Below are 22,228 nucleotides of genomic sequence, written 5' to 3' on the forward strand. Positions count from 1 at the left end.
ATATACTGATAATTAAGTGTTTAGTAATGCAAGTTACTGTTCTGAATGAAATTTAAAATGAACCTTCTGAGGCACACTTAAAACAAATCTTTATAATAAATAATAAAGACATTTGAAAGACGCAAGTAGTTTTCTATGAATAATTTAGACCAGAGTAGTGGATTATGTTTAGTGTGAGGTGTCCCTGCCCATGGCAGGGGGGTTGAAACTAGGTGATCTTAAGGTCCTTTCCAACCCTAACTATGATTCTGTGTTGTCCCTGAGCTTTCTGTAGCTGGTGGGGAATGATGTCTCTGTGTGTGAGGGTGCATTACAAAGGCCACAGGTGTTTGACCTCAGCTTGGTCAGTGGCTTGCAGGGCAGCTCATGGACTGCCACTAAAGCAGTAGTGGTCAGTTTAGTCTGATGTAGTTTGGCAGTCATCACTTCCTCAGAAATTGTATGTGAATATCTTTCATGGTCTTTATTACTGGCCCCTCCATGACTTGGCTCAATAAGACGACCACCAGAGATGATTTATTATGGTGATTGACTCATCTTCTGTTGTAGAAGGCAGGTCAGGTGCCAGATCTCACTTTTGTCTTGATCTGGCTCCTTGGATTTTCAAATTTTAAATTTTAGTAAATTTATATTTTATCTAATTTTATATTATTTTATATAATTTTACATAATTTTATATAAAAATATATATTTCATAAATACTTGCACCTGTGAACTTTGAAAATGCTTGCTGTGCTTGTCCACCTCAATGAAAATGGATTATAAGAGTATTTATATGAAACAGTTGTAAGAGGGAACCAGGAATGAAGTCAGCCACAAAAAAATCTCTGCTTATTTAAGAAATATGTTGTCGAAGTTCTTCCAACTTGAAACTAGAGTTGTCATAAATATGCTCATGAAATCTGGTAGCTGAATTCTGCTGTAATTAAAACAGAAAATAAGGACAAGAATCAAGTGATATCTGCTCTCAAGTCACATAAAATGACTTTTGTGTGAATCCTGTGCATTTCTGCTGGAGAGGGCAAGTAAAATAGTCAAGAGAAGGCTTTGGTTTCTAAGGGAAGCAAAGCTACCCTGATCTGCATTTGGTGAAGATCAGTTTTGGTCAATGTTGTAGGCAGATTTATTACCCATTGCTTTTATTTCATTGCATATTTACAGCTATTCAATATATTTAATGTAGTTGATAGGAGTTTAGAGCACTGATGTTGTTATGATGTAAACTCCGGAGAACCACAGCGGGTTTGTCTTGTGTAAACCATTGTAAGTTTTTTAATAGTTTCAAAATAATTTCTGCAAATTGACAGTTGAACTTGTACAAAATAGGTTTGTGATCAAGCACTGGTATTTGATTGAAATCTAAACCTGCTTTTGTTGCTGGAAAAGAATTTGTTAGGTGAATAGTAAAAAGCCAGACCTCTTGATAGAAGATAACAGAAGTGTTATTTTAAAATAAATAAATTGAAGATGAATGAATAAAAATGAAGTCTCAAATAATGACATAGTAACTGCTTTGCACTCATTATTATCATAAGACAATTGCTTAGGAATTTATAAGAGGACACGAGCATGTAAACATCCTTGAACAACTTGGTCTATTGGAAGGTATCTCTGCCCATGGCAGAGGGTTGAAATAGATGATCTTAAGGTCCTTTCCAACCCAAACCATTCTACGGTTCTGTGATCTTTCAACAGGTATTTTGTAGAACAGAGAAATGAAACAAGATGAGTAGTTTGGCGAAGGACAAGTAGCAATGATGTAAAACTAATAATCAGTAATCTGGAGCAAGGGCATACTATGGAAAATGCTTGATTTGATTGTTAATGAAAGAAATTAATAGGGGTAGTTGGCTAATTTCTTACCTTTGTAGAAGAAGAGCGCTTGAGAAATGTTGTCTCCTGCTCATGATGTAAAAACTGGCTTTTCTGTCCCAAAAGAAAGATTTTTCAAGCCCAGCATGCCTTTGCCAGCACTGGCCAAAAGATGTGGAGGTAAATGAGAAATAGAAATGATGCATAGTTTGGGGAACTTAATTTTTTGGTAATTGCTTTAGTACTTCTGCCATGTGTCACTAACATCAGCCAAAATAGTATCAATTAAGGCAGATAACATTTAAGCACAGAATTATGTTGTATCAGTACATGGTGATGGTCCACAGTTAAGGTAAACAGGTCTGTGATGACATTTTCTGAGCAGAATTCTAGTGGCCTGAAGACAGGTAGGGTCACATTCAGACAGGATAAATGATACTGTTGCTGTTTACTGCAGTTTCACTGTGACCCTTTTGTGTAAGATAAGGACCCACCTCTCTTGTTTTAATAAAGGATCTTTTGATCCTGAAACAGCCTTTCAAAGCCAACTTTTCATCCTCTCTGCAAACTGGCCTCTTAGAGTAGCTGCCCTACTTCCCCATATGTGCACTTTCCCATTTGTGACTACTTACACCTGAGAGGCTTGCCAGGTGTTGGAGGCTCAGGTGGTGTTTTCAGTGCAGCACTAGTCCAGGTCCCTAGAGTTGCTTTTAGCCCACTTTTTTGTGCACTTCCAGACTTCGTATGCAATTTCTTCAAATGTGTTTGTCCATCATAATCATGGTAGAGACCTAGGCAATGTTCTGCTTCAGTTAAAGCCCCCACTTCTGGAATGAGAAAAGATTTACCAAATTTTAGAGGCAGGCCAGGCACTTGGTTTCTGGTGACAGTCTTCATTCTTCAGTGCAGATATACTTCTTGTTTTAATTGTGAGGTGGGTTATTATTTTCCAAGATTAGAGGCATGCTTTCAAAACAAGAACTATTAAGGACTCTTTTTTAATCTTTTCTCCTTATTTTGAATTCCAGCAACCTCTTTTTTCTTGAGGGGGATGGTCCTGATTTGGCACTAGTTGGTTGTATTGGCTTACAGAGGGAGTACAAAAAATAGTTCATCTAAGCCAGAGGCTATTCAGAGGCTAGCTAGAGCATTGGCATCACTGAGGAGTCTGGCCTAATTTATAAACATGAAGTGGAAAAACAGCCAGAGAAATATGCATGGAAGTATGTGAGCAGGTGAGTTGGTGACGTGCCGTTTGTCAGGAAGGTAGGAGGAATGAAGAAGTAGCCACCCTTTCCCTTCTTCCCAACCTAACCTTAGGTAGGCATATGTGTCTTCTGTCTGTTCTTCAGGTTGAATTTCTAATCCATAACAAATTCTACAGTAGGTGCAGAGGTGAGACTCCAGGTCATTTTCTAGATGAAGAAGGGCCATTCTGAGTTTATTCAGTTATATATGGGTTGTGGGTCATTCAGGCAGAGAAGGCATAGGAAGTAAGCATAAATGCAGTTTGCATCTTTTTTCTTACACCCTGATGTCTGTGGGAATTGTTGTGCCCTTGATCTGGATGAAGGGAATTACCAAGCATGACTGGAATGAACAAAGTGATTAGCATGAAAATGGGAAATAAAAATAAGCAAAATATTGTCAAAGTAGCATTCAAAATCACTTAGGAGTACTGTATGAAATAATTTTTCGTGTTATGAATCATAAAATTGATGCTTCTACAACTGGGTTTTTGGGTGCTATGCTTCCTGCATGCCTAGATTTGGATACTTCAGAGGACCTTTATCCTGAAGGGGCATGTCTCTCATTGTCTCTCAAGCTGAGCAATTAGGGCAAGAATTCCCCTAAAATAGACCAAAACTCTTTTTGTCACAGCCTAGTTCTAATTCTCTGACTTCATTCTGCCTTCTTTTGCATGTCATTGTGGTGGTGTTGAACGAGAGGACGTGCAAAAAAGTACAGTTTGTACTGAGATTCCAGGACTCCACAAGTGGGCTGTGTGTTCACAACAGTGAAGTCTAGAGGCACCACAGAGGTTTCACCTCTTCTCTTCAAAACCTGCTTTCCCAGTCTACTGATGGCATGTATGGTAGATATCTCTTAGATTTGTTAGATTGCATTAGGTTGGGCATTTCCAAAGTCACAGCAGAAAAAGCAGTGAGCAAGATGCCCAGATTTGGTCTCTAGACCCCCAGTTAGGCAAAGCTCTCAAGTGGTTGGTCACTGTCTCTGCTTAACAGCCAGTCCCCCCAAAATGATCACCTTAATTGCATCCTCTCCCCCACTTCATGCATATCTAACATTCACCTGTGATGCTCTGATTTTAATTTTCCACAGAGGTTTCTCTAGTAACCACTCACCATATGCCCTAATTTGTCTTTAAGATTATGGGGGAACCCACCCTACAACCCGAAGTACAGGGCATCATGATGGAGGGGAAAGTTTTTAATTAAGCAGGATTTATATGTTATTTTTCAAAGCCCTCCCTATCTTAGTAGCTGGTTCCAGAACCTAAATGGTTAAAGTAGAAAATGTTAGTAATTTTGCTGCAAATAAATTGATCAGTATGCAAGACGGTTGTCACCGGCTGAATCATGGTCCACAGTTAAGGTAAACAGATCTGTGATGACATTTTCTGAGCAGAATACCAATGCTGCTACATTTCTTCCCAGAGGTTTCTGACACTTCTTATATGCGGATAAAATTTCTCTTCAAGAAGGTTTTTTTCACAGGAAAGAAATAGCATCTTTGCAAGAGTCTTCGTCAAAGGTGGGATTTATTGTATTTCATGATGTATTTGTTACCGTGATTCTGTTAAGAGCAGGGAAAGGAATGTTTTTGCTTTTCTCTGCATATGCTCTCTGTACAGTAGATCTTTCTGATGTGGAGTCTATTTAAAGTATCTGGCAATGGAATGGAAGTAAAACAGTGTTAACAGTTATCAGGAACAATGAAAATGGTTTATTTTTTGTATTCTCTGAGAGCAAGCTCTGTTTTATAGTATCTGTAGTTAACATGTAAAAGCAATGACTGTATATACAGCTAGATTTTTAGGTGTTTCTGTGAAATATTTTTAGCTACATGATAGCTTTGTATTTTCATTGGCATATTCTAAAATAAGAGATATGGTTTAGTTTGTTCTTAAATGTCTCTGTGCTAGGCAGAAAATCCCCTTTGCCTGCAATCAAAACCTTTTTGCTAAGATGCATCTAACTCCTGTATGAGTTCAGGGTACAGAAAAATACAGTTTTTAAAGAAGTTTTGGAAATCTGCTTCCTTAAACCATTTAAAAATCTCTGTACGGTGCTGTGCATGGGAGAGGGCACGTTTGTAATCATGCATTTAGCTTTAGATCCACTAAAGATTTACTTGGAGGTGATTGGCATCTCAGTCATTCTATGGATTAGCGGTCGGAAATCTGTCGCATGTGTATTGATAAAAGTAGAATCTTTTTTGTTTAATCGGATGCTGGTATCTGAGTTTAATCCTGTTTATTACAGTAAGGTAAAGACCTTTTTACCAAAGGGTAAAAAAGCCTTGTGGAGGGCATCCTCAGTGGTGCTTGACATGTAATAGCAAGCCTGGAACAGGTCGTTAAAGTTAATGCAGGGATTCAAAGTCCATTGAAGTCGGCAAAAGCATTTCTCCAGTGGGCTTCAGGTTTAAACCTGACCACGTCTATGGCGGGCATGTGTAGGTGAGGGGGGTGCCCAAGTAGCTGAAAATAGTGTGGTTAATAGGACCTTTAGTAAGATGGACTTAAAAAGGCTTGTCATGCACATGAACTGGTTGCATTTCAGACCTTCACAGCAAGATGTATAGCTGTGGTTTCTGGAAGGGAGCAGAGCAGGAAGCGCCATCTCTGGACCTGTGTGATGCTGGCTGTGAAAATACCTGGCCAAAATGCTGTGCTTCTTTGGGGGTGTCTTGGCAAATCACCTGTTGTGTACGAGACAGGTTAGAGCTGTGTGTCAGGCAAAGGATCTGGGGTGGGGCTCAAGATTACAGTTTGGATTTAGGAGATGCAGTTTATTAATTCTCAGTGTAAAAAGAGAAGTCCAGGTTCATCCGGGTGTGTTGCCTGTCCAGTAATTCTTGCTGTGATTGTGGTTCACAGGCACTTTTGAGGAATCCTTGGGCAGCACTTGGCTTGCTTTTGTGTTCTGCTTTCTGAAGAGCACAGTAGCTGGGTTTTGTACAGATCTCTACAACAAAGTGTGAGATGAACATGGAATTTATCAAGAATAAATCCCTGTGGTTTATCCGTATATTTTTAGTCTACATTTGCAGATTGTCTTTCATTTCAAAAAAATCCCAGAATATTTTAGGGGTGACTTACATGTGGTGCTGGAGGAAAGTGTAATATCCAAAGCTTGGAGCGGTGAAATGAATTTGGGTAGAAATGGAGGGATTCACTCAGCTGTTTCTGTATTGAGCATGGATGTTGTGCCTGGATTAGTATGGCTTCTCAGGTATCCCCAAGATGAACATGAGTATGGGTGGCAGGATCAGGCCTATGCCCAGGCATGACAACAGTAAGAGCTGTTAGGTGTCATCTAACTGGAAGAATACGTACTGAAAACTAAGAGTGTTACACTGGGGTTTAATAGCATTTCCATGTTCTTTGGCAGATCTCTAGGTAACTTTCTAACATTAAAATTAAATACTGCGTGTATTCTTGCAGCGGAAAAGTGATTTCTGTTTGGCATTTGGACATTCTCAGAGCACTGCCTTGATGGTTATAGGTCATTTTCATGAACATTCAGCCTGATCTTGTTTTACTTGCTGAACATTATACCCTTATGCTCATGTTTTAATATTGGGTAAAATGGGCAACATTGTTTTATATCTGTTGGCAGAAGGAAAGGCCACTCTGAGAAGGTCCAGTCTCAGAAGGAGAACAACTTGTTTCCTAATGTTCTTTGCTGCTGAAACACTTCAGCGAACATCAGCGTTAACGTGTGTTTGGGCATGGGCGTACATGAGTCTGGAAACACAATCTTTGATTGTTGACCCCTTTTTTTGTTTTAATGTAACCAGCTTGACATCTGCTTCTGCCGTGCTGGGCTTTTATACTAGTTTATGCTACAACAGAATAGCTTCATTTACTTTCAAGGGGCTGCCCTAAATTTTTGTTGACGTAACTTCACACAATGGTAGTTTGCTCTTCTGGATTTTTTTTCTTTAGGTCTGTGTCCAATGCACACTCCTTTTATAATTATTATTCTTTTTTATGGTAATAGGCTCCCTGGAGTACCTCTCTCCCATAATACTTCTAACTGAGATTCCTCCTTTGTTTTCTTCCTGGAGCATGCACAGACAGGTAACTTCTCAGGTGCATAGTCAGAGAAGCAGCTGACCATCACATTTTTCTTCTGGCTCATTTTTGGAGGTAGCATGTTTCTACTTTTCTCACCAGCTCTTTTTTATAAATATAAAAATATCATCAAAGATCTGGTCCTTTTAGATGCTTGCAGATGAGTACAGATGGAAGATACTTGGGAAGCAGCTCAGATCCATTCCATCATCTCCCCAGAAGTTCTTGCAGCCTGCAGCAGGGAGCTGCTGCATTTGTGAGCAGTTTTTACAGCCGCAGTCTAGTGGTTTGTATTTTGGTGCCACTGTTCAACTTTGACAAATGGGTGCCTTCCAACACCCGTTTGCCTGCAGCTGAATAGTGGGGTCACTTTGTCACCTCTGTCCCTGAAGTCCTGTAATGCTCTACTGTTACAATTTGTACCCTGAGACTGTGTCTGAGGTGCTTAACTGCTGCTCTGGCTGCTCCTGCTGAGGCCGGTCAGGTTCTGGGTGCTCTATACTCCATGATGGTCATGTCCTTGGAGTTTCTTTCTTTGCTGTGTTCACTGCGTGGCTTGAAGAGTCCCAGCCTTTTGGTTTTTCCATCTGCAGAACTGGAAGGGTAAATTGTGTGTCTTATACATCGATGTATATGCAGGTCTGTCACACCCTCAGGTTGTTGCATAATGGAAAGTCTTTGGGTTTGAAGGACCTGCAGCTTTCTTCCCTCTTAGTTGAGCTTTCACGTGGATTGTCTGTGGATCCCCTGATTATTTTATTCTTTCCTTGTGCTTTTATCTTGGAAGTGGGAATTTTTGAAGACATCCTTTTAAAGTAGTCGGCTCAATGAGCTTGGTTTTCTTCTCTCAGGACCATGAAGATATATTTAAAGGCTATTTAATGTAAAAAGTTACTTTCTTCATTGCGCTGTTTTTGATGTGCCATTCTAGAGATTCTGGACACCTCCACAGTAACTCTTCAGCTTATACCCTGATAGACAGCTGATCTATTTATTGCAAATATTTTCTTTCAGGTGTTTTTGGACACTGATACAACTGAGCCTGTAGCTTGGCCATTCCTCTAGCCTTCATTTTTTTCTTTTTCTCTTATAAAAGCATACATGGTTTCCGTTTTTCCTTACTACCTGAAACTTGCGAACTACCCTTGTCTTCATAAAATCAGCAAGTTTGGAAAAGACCTTTAAGATCATCAGGTCAAACTTTACCCCAAACATTAAGGATTAAAATAAGAGCCAAAAAACTCATTCTGCCTAGCAACAACCACCTAAACTGGGGGGCAAAACTGTCCAAGTTGTCAGTGGGGAGAGCAAGGAACCTATAGAAAGAAGTTTACTCAACCTATTTTGGATGCACCTCTAAGTATGGGGTGCATAGCAGTGCAAGGGTGGTGCTTTATTTCCCTTTCAGTGAGCTATAAAGTTGTTATCTAAATAATTAGCTTGGATTTCCAGACTTCTAAGAGTAGATGAATCCAACCCTTGGCCTGGTTTTTCGTAATTCTTGTTTTAGATTGAGGAAAAGGAGGTTAAAAAAAATTCTTATTGCAATTACAAATTCAGTGTTGGTTTTACTCAAAATACAGCGCATGGTTGATCTAAAATTGTTTTACTATTACTGCTTTAAAAAAATCTGATCACCTTGATGATCTGTGCTGGAATGTATTTCTGAGGGACAGGGACACTTTGCAGGTAAATTTATTATGGCTCTTACCATCTGCTTTAATAAATGAGTAAGCAGAGCATTTCATAATTACCTTCAGTTGTGTCCATGGAATGTGAGTTTGAGTGTTCCAGGTGAATTATTGGCATCAGACTGCTAAGGATGCTTAATTCTGGAAATAGTGATTTAACAGTTATTTGGATGCTCATCCTTTCATTTGTATGGCAGTATGCTAATATGTATTTAATGTAGGGTTTCCACGTAGCAGCAGCTTTAGACACAGAGGGACTTTCCATGGTGTGGTGTTAAAGGCAGAGGTCTCATTGTTTATCCTTGCACACTTTACTGAAAAATATTGAATGAATACTTCGCTCTCTTGCTTTTTAGTTGAAAAGGAGTTAATAAAAGTAAATGCCCTAGCAGAAACTTATGGAATCAGTGAATCAATAAAATGTTATTATTTGAAATGCATAATGTTGCGTAATGGATTTATATCAAATGTGGCAGAGACAGAAGTGCACTCCAGACATAATGAAAGAACAGGAATTGCTGTTTCCATAATTGAAGTTCTTTTGTACTTATCTGTTGGGGAAAAAAATATCAAGATTTTTTAAGACATTTGCTTTTCATTAGTAAATACATTTATCTGTAGCTCCAGAGACTCCACCAAGTTGTGTTTCTTTTTTTTTAAAGAAAAGTTGGAAGGAGGATATATTTTCTTTCAGGATAATTAAATGCTGTGACTGTAGACTGAAGTATCTCTGCATTAAAAAAGTTTCAGTTGCTTCCATAGTTTACAAGAGTTGCAGAGGCAAAACATGCTTCATCCATGGGCTAGGAGAAAAGGGTGTAAATACATTATATTCCGCTTTTCTTTTTTGAAGTGTAATGAACTGTTATTAATAGGTTGTAAAAGTACTTGCCATTAGCGGTCTGGAAACCATTGCATAAGGTGTGCTCTTGCTGTTTTCTCACATCAAAGTTTTGAAGTTTAACCTGTGGCTATGCCCAGAGCACTGGCAGAGGGATTAATATCAGCCTGGATTTTGGGCTCAGCTTTGCTTTGCAAGACACCACACAGAAATACAGGAAGCCTTGGAGCTCTACAAAGTTCTGGTCCTCTCAATGCCACCAGAATATAAATAATAAAAACCAGTGTTGTCTGATGATTTATCCAGGCTCTAAACTCTTGACCTCACTGGCAAACTGAGAAGTTTTCTAAGTTTTGTTTTCCTTGGTGTCTTGGTACCATGATCCACAGCTTCATTTGGAAATTCATCTCTGCATTCTCTACAGAGCAGTTTAACTGTGTAAAAGGTTGTTGGCCTTCATCTGACAGCCCCTCTGAGAAGTAAAATTAGAACCATTAGGTAAATTTAAATACAGAGGTACCTACATGCTATTGTCTCTGTCTCCCACGCACTCATAATGGCTGTTGACAGAACTGGCCTTCTTTTAAGAGAGCTGTGAATCTGCTGGTCTTTGCCTGGAGAGCTTTCCTTAGAAATAAAAACTAAAGATTTCTCAGCATATTTTTGAAAGGACCTTTCTCTAATGTCGTCATCCTTTCAGATTCGGATTAAAGGATATTTTTCCCTCCTCTTTCCCTACTTCTGCATTACAGAAATGGCATCAGATATTCCTGGATCAGTGGCCTTGCCAGTAGCACCAATGTCAAGTGGACAAGTGAGAATGGCAGGATCCATGCCTTCCAGAGGAGGAAAGCGCCGCTCTGGGTAAGCCTTTGGGTTTTTCTTTTCAGGTCTGAAGTTGAAAATGACTGGTATTGAAGAACTGAAAATGGACTTTCATGTGAATGTTTATTATGTAATTTCTATATATGTAAACTACATTATGGCATTAGTCACTGATGGTTTGTTTCTCTCTTCAATGTTATTTCTGCAAGGTCAGACTTGCTGATAAGTGTATAGTTTGTTGTTCTGCATGCTTCAAAAGACTTTCAGGTTTGGCAAAGCATCCAGGAGTTGAGTTTGGCTCCTGTGGCTGTTGTATGTGCAATGAATTACACATTGCCTACATCTGTTTGATCTCAAAAGGATTTATCCTGTGAATAAAGGTAGTGAGATGTGTTTTTACTTGCACATGCAGACTTACCCAACTTCATCTGAAGTTTGGACTTGGAATCTCAGATGGAGGCCTTCTGTTAAAAATGTTTTCTTTATAGTCCCAGGTAAGGAAATAGCACAGGCCATTACTCTTCAGAAATTGTGGTCTCTGATATTCAAGATCTCAGTGGAAATGCAGCATAGTCTGCTGCTGGGAGAAAAGGCCTGAATCAAGTTCAGCCCTTGCACTAGCCTGAAGGCTCTGCTAAAGAAGAAAATTTATCTTATCCAACTTCAGGTGTTGGTGTGGAATAGAGGTAGTTCTTCCACATCAGATTGCTCTCTGGCATCTCATACTAATCCTCTGTTAGAATAAAAGCGTACCAAGAGCTGCAGAAGGGACAGAAAACTGCTCTTTAGTATTAGCACACCCCCACCCCTGGTTTTATCAAAGGTTGATCACAAATAATGGTCTTTAGATGATGCTTTCTCAGTGAGATCTGATCTGAGAGTGCCTGCAAGAGATTGATTAGTCTTATATTTAGCCCAGAATATGACAGTGACAAGACTTAACAGTTACAATACCATAAGTAAAATTTTCACTGATGGACACTTCAGGAGAAGATGTTGTTCCTTGTGAAAGCTATTCTAGGGATTCGTTCCCCAAGGTATGTTGCCAGTTTTAGGTGTCCGGTCAAGTAACAGTGCTGGAGTCTCAATCCTGGAATGGATTAACAAGGGAGAAGGTGAACCTCACCTTGAATGCAGAACTAAGTTGGTGTGATGGGAGCACTCAGGGTGGTTGTTCTGAGGGGGGTTCCTTTGAACAGAACAATTTAGAGATTTACCCCCACTGAGTGTGCTTCATATGCTGAGCATATGGAATTGGTCTGAGATATTCCTGATGTCTGTCTTTGACAGGCATCACATTTTTAATTTTTAGGATGAAAAATTCTTTTCAAAACTTCCACTAAAAAGAGAAAACAAAGCATTAACTTCTTTTCGTTGCTACATAACATACATAAGCTTTTGTACTTCTGAATTGCAGGATAGTTGATTTCTTTTTTGATCATAAACCATGTCAACTGCCAATACCAGTTTGCAAATTACTGTTACCAAGGGTTCATGCTGCTGACTGTGAAATCTTCTCATTATATTAAATAGTGACTTGATATTAATTGAAAGCTATGCTTTAACAGTTGCATTTTAAGCATCATCATCTATTTGGGAGAAAGTGGAGTGGGGGGAGGGTGGGAGGAACATAAAATCAAATTATTTTAAATTATTTAACATGCAAATTACGTAAGTTAGTACAGATTTGCTGTTGGACCCAGATGTATTTTATTTGTGCACCATAGCTCTGAACTAATAGCCCTTGTCCAAACCTGAGCTGAGGGTGCATTTTTAGCTCTTTTTTTGTTCAGTGTGTGTGTGTATTCAGACCTTGAGGGAAAGAATGCCTGCTGTGTCTAATTCCTCCTAGCTTCTCTTGGAACAGAGTTGCAGCTAACACTTGGTCCTTTCATTCCTGTCCTGGTGATACATCTTTGTGCACCTAAATCCTTGGGCATTTTAGAACGAATGCTTTATGTCAAACATAAAGGAATGTAGCTGGTGAACACAGTCATCTTTTCCAGCTTCGGTTATCTCTGAAAATTGTTTCTTTTCTCATAATTGCTGAGGCAAGCTGGCAGAATAATTGCTGTATGGACTTGAATGTAGATCAGTTTAAACTCATTGGCTATACAGAAGGTGTTTCTGCCATGTAGGCATTCATCGACAGCTTGGAAAAATATTTTTCCTTTCTATAAATTATACCAGGTACTTTATAGAAAAAAGTGACAGGATAAGGTGATGGTGGTCCATGGCTACTTTAGATTAATATAACATCAGTTCTTTATTTAATGTGGGGAGGATATGGGGCTTTTTACCTTCCTAGGTTATCTGTACCTGGGGAGGGAGGGTTGGTGTTTGGGTTGGTTTTTTGACTGGTTGGCTTGCAGTTGCATTGGTTTTGTTTCAGTTCAGCATATAGTCTTGTCTCCTCTCTGTATGAGATCTGTAAGATCTAGGGAGATATGGGGAGGAAGAAACCTCAGACCCCTCCCGGGATGTACCCCCCGATATTGTACTGAACAAAAGGCTGTAGTGCGGATCCCCATCTGCCTCTCAGCTGCATCTGCTCCCTATCATTCCTGCCTGCCCCCTTCCTATGCTGTATAATCATGGCAAGCCATCTTTTGACATTTCTTGGGAATTTTACATAATAATTTTTTTGCAGTGTTCAAACCCTCCCCCATATCAATTTTTTAACCAGTGCAGGACCACCTTATGGGAGGAGGGATTTTTCTTTGTATGAAAATGTTTCTGCTTAAAAATAAATATTTTTTAAAAAACATTTTTGTCGTGGTATTTATGGTACCCACTCATCTTTTTGAAGAAAATGTATTTTAATAAGTACCTCATACATCAGGTCTTTTTATGATTGACGTGAACAGCATGAAAGAGGAAAACAAAATTTATGCTGTCTCTTCAAAACAAAAGAGCATAGTGAAGCTCTTTTAAAGTCTCTCTTTAATGGGAATTTGAAATGAAGATAAAAGGTTCTCTTTCTGAAACTTCTGAAATGATGTCATTTGTCTTCTTGGAGGCTGCTTCTGCTGTTTTGCTAATGTGCAGAATATTCTATCTAAACAGAAGATCTGATCTGTCAGGGTATGAGGAGTTTGTTGGAATATTATTTTCATATGTTCTGCTGTGTTCTGCTAAAAATTACAACTGATTCCCTGCCTTTCACTCCATCCTGCTGTAAAGCTGACACAGAGGTTCAGGCAGGGTGTTGGAACCAAGGACTTTATACCTGAGATATTTCTTTTTTGCAGGTTTTGAAAAGGTTTTCTTCATCTTGCGCAGTGAAATGTGAAATCAGGAAAGGAGGGACAGAATTGCATTTACTGTTGCGTTTTTGCAAGTATTGACGTTTTGAATTAACTTCATATGAAATTTCTTATTTTTGATAATCTTCATTTGAAATGAAGTCAAGTTTTTAAGGTAATTGAACAAAACAGAGGCATTATTTAAAGATTTTGTCTATTACAGTCTGGTGTTGCACCCTAGGCACTCAGATTCTGCCATGATGGGCCAACTGTAAATTTGATGGGTATTGCCTGTATGTATTAACCCACTGAGATCTTATGAGAAGCTGATATCCAGCCATCTCGATAAACAGGTGTGTTAGTTCCACTTATTCCCTTGGAAGTAGGTATACAGCACAGGCAGCAGCATCAAGCCTTAACTGTCATCAGCTTCTCTGTAATTCTCTGCATTATATTCCATTAATAATAAACTTGACTAAATACAGTAGAGCTGATACTTGATTCCGGGGAGAAATCCATCTCTTGTCACTCAGCTGGAGTATTTGGCTGGAAGTTAAGAAAATTGATGCACAGGATCTCAGTGTATTGACGGGAAGGAAAGGAATTAGAAAATTAATCCATCCCAAATTAAAGCAGTGCCTTGTTAAATCCCCAAATAAAAGGCTTCCCCATAGGTATATATATTTTCTGCAGCCGTTTTCCCTTGAGTTTGAAACTGGAGGTTTCTCTCTGTTGCCCCTGAAACCAGAGAAGGATAGGCCTGATGTGATGCTTTTTTGAGCAGTTTCAGGTGGAGCCAGCCCAGTGGTGGTCTGAGTATGCCCTCTGCTTTTAAATAGACAGCTCTCTTGTGAAGCGGACTTTCACATTCTCAGTGTACATAGAAACATTGCAATTGAAATAACTTAGAAGTTTGTTCTGGAATCTCACCTATAGCCACATTGTAATATGTGGGGAAGCAGGTAGGTAAGAGGAGACCTTTGGCTAGATGATAATGTGTTAAATGTTAAATTGCTGGGAGTGTTGTCTGTGCAGCAGGTCTGGGGAAATTTAGGCTGCTGGTGCTGGTGCTGAAGGGCAGATTTGGGGTGATGGGTAGCAGCACATTGGCTGGGTCCTGGCTTAGCTGCAGGCTCCGTCGCTCTATCAAGGGCTCTGGCCACTGGAGGTCGGTGGTGTTCTGCACAAGGCAGCTGAGAGGTCATGGACCTTGAAACCCAGTTTGGTGATAATTAGGCAAGCAAAAGTGTAATTTATAATGAAAATGATGATTGCATCAAACTTAACCAAATTAAATACATGTTTTTTCTCAAGACTCTTTGAGGAAAATGTTTTTCTCTGTACTTCCTCCAGAGATGAAGAATCACTGTTTCCATCTGGAAAATATTACTGTGACTTTTCTAATACTGTTTCCAATTCTTGTGCTTGTTCCTTGTCCTGACTGTACATAGATTGCTGTGCCTCGGACACATCCTTCACAGACCAGTCTCTCTTGGTTATCAGAGTTAAGAAGCTAGGCAGTATTGCCTGACTGGCACTCATACTTCTGTACGCTGATGTAGTTTTAGAGAGCATTTTTGCAACCTTGTTCCCACACTCTGAACATACAAATCTTAATTTTTAATTGCTGGGGGTTCTTTTAATACTGAGGTAAATATTGTCACCTTGCAGGGTTTTTTTTTGCCTTTAATAGGACTTATATCTGTTGTTAATATGAAGAGTGTTGGAATCTGTAATTATGTGAAGGTTTATTACACTGAAATGTTAGAAAGCTCGAAGTGTTAAAGAAACACGACAAAACTGTTTGCAGAGCAAGCCATGATTTCTTATCTACACAAATTACACTGACTGATCAAGGTCTGCATATCATACTGATATATGTTCTTATTAAAAAATACACTAATGCAACAGTTGTATTTGATAATTTTATATCATCTTGGTTCTTAATCTGCCTGAATGGCTGAGTCACCCTCTTATAATTGACATATATGTTTGTTCACCTCTTTTTAAAGGTTTAAAAATGAGTAAAATGTTTTGGAAATTATACTGTTGCATAACTTTCTGGAAACTTGGTGTCAATGGGAAGGAGACTATCACACTGCCTAATGTAGGAAACTAATCTAGGTGGCTAATTTAGGAAGTTAATCTTCCTAGTCTCTGTGTAAGAAGTGAAGAAAAGACATTTCTGCTTTTTGTTGCTCCCTAGAGGAGCCTAACTGAAGGAGAGGGATTTGCCCCGAGGAAGAGCTCATCTCTTCCACTGACTTAAGGAGAAGGTCTGGGATATAAACCAGGTAAGTTAGGTGTGCAGTAGACCCATAGGTCATTTTTAGTATTGACCACAGGAATACCACAAAGTAGTTGCCATTTGCTGACTGGGTAATAATTTGTGTGAACTGATGGGTTAATTTAGGGCAACTCTAAAGAATGTACTACAGTTACAATCAGTAGCAGTGATGGAGATAATCCTCATAGCAGGGAGGCTGGGAGTTTATTGTGTTCTATGTCTAGCTTTCTTTAGGCTGGGTCAAAACCAGTGCTCTGGCGTTTAGTGTGTGTACAGCTTTAGAACTTTTTCTTTAGTCTTAATTTTAGTCCTTGAACGTAGGGTCCCCACTGATTTCTGTAAACTTCTGTCAAGCCTAAAAGATATTTTTACTTCTGACCATCTTAAAAGAACTTCATTTGTTTAATATCTCCTTTTATTTGTTAATTTTAAAAGTGCAGATTTCTGTGAAGAAGTCTATTACTTTACTGTAAAAACCTCAACAACTTGTGTTCTTTGTATTCCTGGCAGATGATGAGCTACCTTTAGGGATTCTGGAGAATATGAGCAAGACTGGAATCTACAGTTGTTAACGCATCCAGTCAAAATATGAATTAAACAAGATTGAGAACCAGTGGCTTGAATGTTCATGTCACCATTACCAGTATCATGATTACTGATTTGGAAATCTTGCTTTTACAGGATGGACTTTGATGATGAAGATGGGGAGGGGCCCAGCAAATTTTCAAGGTGAGCATTTACAAACAGTTGGCCAAATCACAGTTTTTTTCGGTGGAGAAAGACAGCTGTCTCACTACTAATGCTTTAAAGTAAATATGAATACGGATAAAGAGCTTGCCAACAACTTGACCTAAATTCTGGTTACTGTTTCTATAAGCTTCCTTTGCAACTTTGCAACTGGCAGAAATCTGCCTAATGTAGTTATTGGTTTACGTAGCTGACAGCGTATGTCATAATTTTGCTCTGCAGCTATGTCAAATGAGAAAACTTGTGACTTTCAGGTTATTATTTCAACTGTTGTACATGAACTATGGTTATTTGACATTGCTGAAGTTGTCTTTCTGGCACTGAAAATGAATTTTATTTTGAATTTCTTTCAAATGTTAACTGCTTGTTAAGATAGTATGACAGGTCCTAGAGATGTGAACTGTTTAATATTAAAGCTCATTATATACTATTAGGTGTACCTGAATAGTAAAAATTGCCAAAATAAATGTTAATTAACATGGACTATTCTAGGCTAGAAATAAAACCAAACATTAAAGTATCATTGCCATTTTTTCACTTTTTCTTTTCCCCTTGTCACACTGTTCGCATTTTTTTCCATTGGAAACCAGGCAGCTGCAGTGAGAGGTAGATTCTTTGAGGCCTACAGGTAACTGCTGGTTATCCACACTGTAACTGCAGCATTATAGCAGCAGTCATGTTGAAACACAGCTGTCCCCATAGGGTTTTCAACAGGATCCTCCTGGGCAGTCTGAAAGATAAGTATGCGGAATATGTGTCATAACACTGTATCATAACCTACTGGACAAGACCAGCAGCACCCTTGTTTAGCTGATGTCATTTACAGAAAGGATATTCCAGTTCCTGGTGTTAAAACTGGTGATCTGAGGGCTAGTCCCAATGTTTGGTGGGCTGCACCTCCAATACTGTGTTCAGTTTTGGGCCCTTCACAAGAGAGATATTGAGGTGCTGGAGCGAGTCCAGAGAAGGGCAATGGAGCTGGTGAAGGGCCTGGAGCACAAGTGTGATGAGGAATGGCTGTGGGAACTGGGGTTGTTTAGTCTGGAGAAGGCTCAGAGGGACCTTATCGCTCTCTACAAGTACCTCACAGGAGGTTGTAGCGAGGTAGGGGTTGGTCTTTTCTCCCAAGTAACAAGTGATAGGACAGGAGGAAATGGACTCAAGTTACATCAGGAAAGTTGAGATTGCGTATTAGGAAAAATTTCTTCACCAAAAGAGTCATTACGCATTGGAACAAGCTGCCCAGGCAAGTGGTGGAGTCACCATCCCTGAAGATATTTAAAAGACATGTAGATGTGGCACTGAGCAACATGGTTTAGTGGTGAACTTGGCAGTGCTGGTTAACAGTTGGACTTAATGATCTTAAAGGTCTTTTACAACCTAAATGATCCTGGGATTCTAAGATTTATGATGAATGTGACCTGATTTGTGCCTGCATAAGTGTCAGGGTTGGTAGGCACACTGGTGCATGTGTGTTGGTCTCTCTCCAGCCTGGCTTCAGCCTTTCAAAGTTTGGTAATGGGGAGAGCCATAGTTCCTTTCATTTTATTGGAGAGGTATGCTGTACTGTGCTTAGACTCAGCTGATTTTAGATGTCAGATGAAAAACTGATATTTAAATCTTAAAATGCTGTTAAACCTTCAGATTGTTCTGCTATTACAGTGTGGGACAACAGTGCAGAGATGCTCGTGGCCATGTTCAGACATCCTATTCTACTTGCACCCCTCTTTTAGGACTTTTCCCTTCCCCAAATATCTCACGTGGCTGATTCCTATCTTGTATTGGTCAAAATTATTTGGTTAGCAAAGAAGTGCTGTTTAAATATTTAAGCTAGCCCAGCTGACTTCGTGCCTGAAGAAGCATGTACATAGTGAGGTCAGCTGGGAGACTGAAAGGGAGAAAACAGTAGTTGGAGGCAGTAACATAGTCAGCTCAGCTGGGCAGGTGAGGATTAGTAGAAAAGCCCCAAGCTAGTGGGAGCACAGGAGATAGTGGTGTTAGTACAGTACTCCACATGAGTTAACACATCTTGCTTCTCAGGGACTTCCAAGCCAGCTCAGGTATCTCTGCATGGCATCTCATTGTCAATGAAAGTGTATGCATGCACTTCTCACCAAATGGTATGTGGCCATTCCTCATTGGATCTGTCTTTTTGTTCCAAATTCTTCCGGTCAGTCTCTTCTCTGGGCACATTCAAGTTGAATAAAGCGGTGTTTTCACTTGAATGAGTTGAGGGTGCTGGTGTTAAGCACAGCATAGAAATACAGCTCAAGGCTCACTTAAGCTTTGTCTTCAGTGTTTGAATGAGTCATAGTGAGGAAGAAAAATATGAAACCTTATAGAAGAACTTGCAGAGTTGGGATACTTAAAATTAGTTTTAATTCATTTGAGAAAAGGTTCATTACTAGTTTTGTAGAGACAACATGCTTAATTATTTTATGCTGTTTAACTTTGTTAGCTAATTCATGGGACCTTCATAGGCTGTCTGTTGTAATAAATTGCATCATTTTGGAAAGGCATAATTCTAATACAAAATCTCACGGGACTTTTCTTAAGCAGAAATACTGTTCACCTCTAGAGAAGCTGTTAGCCTTATTTTTGGTATTTTCAAACTCCTACATACTCTCATTTGGAAAAAGCAATTTGGTTTCTCCAAAAGTAAGATCTTTTTCAAACAAATGTAGTTTTTGTAACTATGCTAGCCAAACCTGATTTCAAATGATGAGTCTGTTTTTAGGAAAGGAGGAGCAGCATGTCATTCTGTACTGAAATGCCACACTGCTGCCTGTCTCTGGGACAACGCTTCAGAAACAGTGAAGCTTTAATCCCACTGGGCTAAAGTCCAGTTGATCTGGATTTCCTCCATGAAGTTGCTGCCGATACACCACACATACCTGTTTGGGCATCTAGCTGCAGTTGGTTTGGGTAGGAATGAGGTACCTGTTTACTTCTGGGATATAAGCCAGTTTTAATTTCACTTCTATTTACCCAGCAGTTTTATCTGCCTGACTTTTGCCAGTCTTCCCAACAGACGGTACAGTGTCTGTACCTGCTGGAGCTGTTTTCTGAAGGCCTCCTTATATAATACATTGCACTTAAACGTGTGTCTCTGCCCTCCCATGTTATCTGTAGACCATCAGTGCCCTCTGCTGAATGGAGTGAGTTGTGGTTGCAATCTGGAAAAGATACAGCTCCTTCACTTCCAAACGGCAGTGAATATTTCATGGACTGCTGTAAATCAGAGCTCAGTGGTGTTCTCTGTAATGGTGCTGGTTGTTAAGTTTCCCAAGCAATGAGTGTATGTCAAAGTGTTTGCATAAATCCAGTGAAATGTGTCTACAACTTTTTTAAATATATAAATGAAGCTTTTGAATCAGCATGGCTTGGAAGTTTCATCAGACTATGTTTTCTTTGCTTTATCATTCTCATGCCCTCATTTTTCTTGCTGTTATTTGTAATAGTTTGCAGTTGTGAACCTCTGCTTTCTGCTGTGTGTTTAATGTCATGCGGTGCATAAGCCTTGTGGATTTACTTACTGTCTTTTGTTTCTAGGTATGATGGTGATCAAATCTCTGGTGATAAGGAAAAGTTCGCAAGGTAGGCGTGTTCTGTAGAGCTCTTCTGCTGAGAGAAAAGAGGGGGATGTTCGTGTCCAGAGAATCTCAGTACGTGTGCATTAGCTTAGAGAGCTGGTTATTTTGTTTCTAGGTGGGACGATGATCAAAATATTGCTGACACAGAAAGGATGGCGTGGTAGAAAAAGGGAAAATCAAATATGGTTTGCCCCCATTTTTATTTTATATGATCCCATCCTGACTGATCAGAAGTCAGGAGGGTTGGCTGATCCAAACATGTTTGAAATCAGAAATAGTAACCTTGGACTTAAGTGGGTTTGAATCAGCTCCCGCAGTCTACCAAGATTATGCCCCTCCAGAATTTCCATATAAAAGTAAAGTTAGTAATGACAGAATTAGGGCATCATTCTGTAGACGTGTTCATGAGTGCCAGGATTCCCATGGCAGGCACTTTTGCAAGAGGAGCACAGCCCCTCTTTCTCTTTTAAGGGTTTAAATGTGAAGTAATTTCAGTAAAGTTTCAGAGTTTTGTTTGCTTGAACACGGCCATACATATTGTTACTTTTCAGCTTTTATGAACATAAATGAAACGGATTATTGGATATTCTCTTTCTTCTCAGGAAGTTTTGCAACCTCTTTGTTTATTCTTTATTTTGGTTGTTTTCAATGTTCAGGGGTATTAAAATACTTCAGTGGCAGACAAAGTAATCTGTACTTACAAATGTAAAATATATGTTGAACGTGTGTGTTCTTTGTCTTCTTGGTCACCATTTCTGTGGAAATGCTGAACTTAGAGCAAACTTTTGTCCTGTAAAAATGTATTTTTCTTCCACTTGTCTGTATTTATCTCCATGTATATGATGACCTGTACACGTGTGCTGTTACGTCCATGTGCACAGTCACACAAGCTGTTCTGCTTGTGTGTTTGTATACAGTCTGACTCCCATAGGCACTGTTCTCTTCTACATCTGTGAAAACCTACACAAAGGCTGTTTATCGGCCATTTGAAGTGGAAAGGTTCACTATTACAGTGTATTAGCTAAGTAGATAGTGACCTTCACCGAGGGACTGGCTGTAATTTGGTGAACAGCCACGGGCTATCATTGCAGAGACCCATAGCTGGATTTCCTGAATCAAATAGTAACCATAGGATCAGCAGTAATAACAAACAACTGTGCTAGTAGCCTTAACAAGTGGCGTTTCTGGAGACAATGTCTCATGCATATAACATGAGGGTACACATTTTAGAGCAGGACAAACTCATGCATTCCTGTATTTTAAGAAGCAGCATACTATGACTTAGATTCCTCCCTGCATTTTAAGAAAAGGCTCCATTATTAAAAGTAGCCAAAAGTGTGCCAAGCCTACCTTCTACTTTCATAATCAGTCTTCATAACAGTCAGCTCCAAAGAATGTTGCAGTTTCTTTTAATGTTGTGTTATCATACTGGTCAATGCTGGTGGACTTCTCCAAGTGATCAACTTTCACAAGAAAATGCCATACAGAGCTCATTGAAGATGCTGCTTTGACATCTGAAGCATCATGTACCTGTTGTGTACTTGTATTTAGCTGCCATCAGACAGGTACAGTATGGGAAAAAATAACTGCTAGGCACTCAGGTATTCTAGGTCCGTTTGGACCATTTCAGATATGTGTATTGGTGTAGATCCTTAATAGTGATCAAGCAATGGTGATTTACAGTAGGGGAAAACTGAATTCTCAGATCTTCAGTTCTGAAAGATTTTGGTAACTGTTCATTTTGAGAACTCTCAAAGTTGACTCACTATGTCAGTCATGTGTTTCCTATAAAGGATGAGAACACTAAAGCTCATCCCAAAGTGGGGCAGCACCAAGTACTGTCATTGTTATTTCCCTGCTGTGC

At 39.4% G+C, this 22,228-nt stretch overlaps 1 protein-coding gene across 5 annotated transcripts in view; it reads left to right on the forward strand.

Annotated features, from left to right (window-relative positions):
- ARNT2 (aryl hydrocarbon receptor nuclear translocator 2) overlaps nucleotides 1–22,228 on the forward strand; it is a 104,739-nt gene that overhangs the window by 14,945 nt on the left and 67,566 nt on the right. For 2 of the 5 annotated variants that reach the window (XM_061446806.1, XM_061446807.1), the window contains exons 2-4: nucleotides 10,420–10,531; nucleotides 16,706–16,753; nucleotides 20,324–20,368. In XM_061446806.1, coding sequence (XP_061302790.1) covers nucleotides 10,420–10,531; nucleotides 16,706–16,753; nucleotides 20,324–20,368 — 205 coding nt within the window. The other 3 variants (XM_061446809.1, XM_061446808.1, XM_061446811.1) reach the window with 3 other exon arrangements.

The sequence above is a fragment of the Pezoporus flaviventris genome, unplaced genomic scaffold, assembly GCF_033815535.1.
Source record: "Pezoporus flaviventris isolate CSIRO_AGI_PZ_B2104156 unplaced genomic scaffold, CSIRO_AGI_Pfla_v1 ptg000006l, whole genome shotgun sequence".
NCBI classification, from domain to species: Eukaryota; Metazoa; Chordata; class Aves; order Psittaciformes; family Psittacidae; genus Pezoporus; species Pezoporus flaviventris.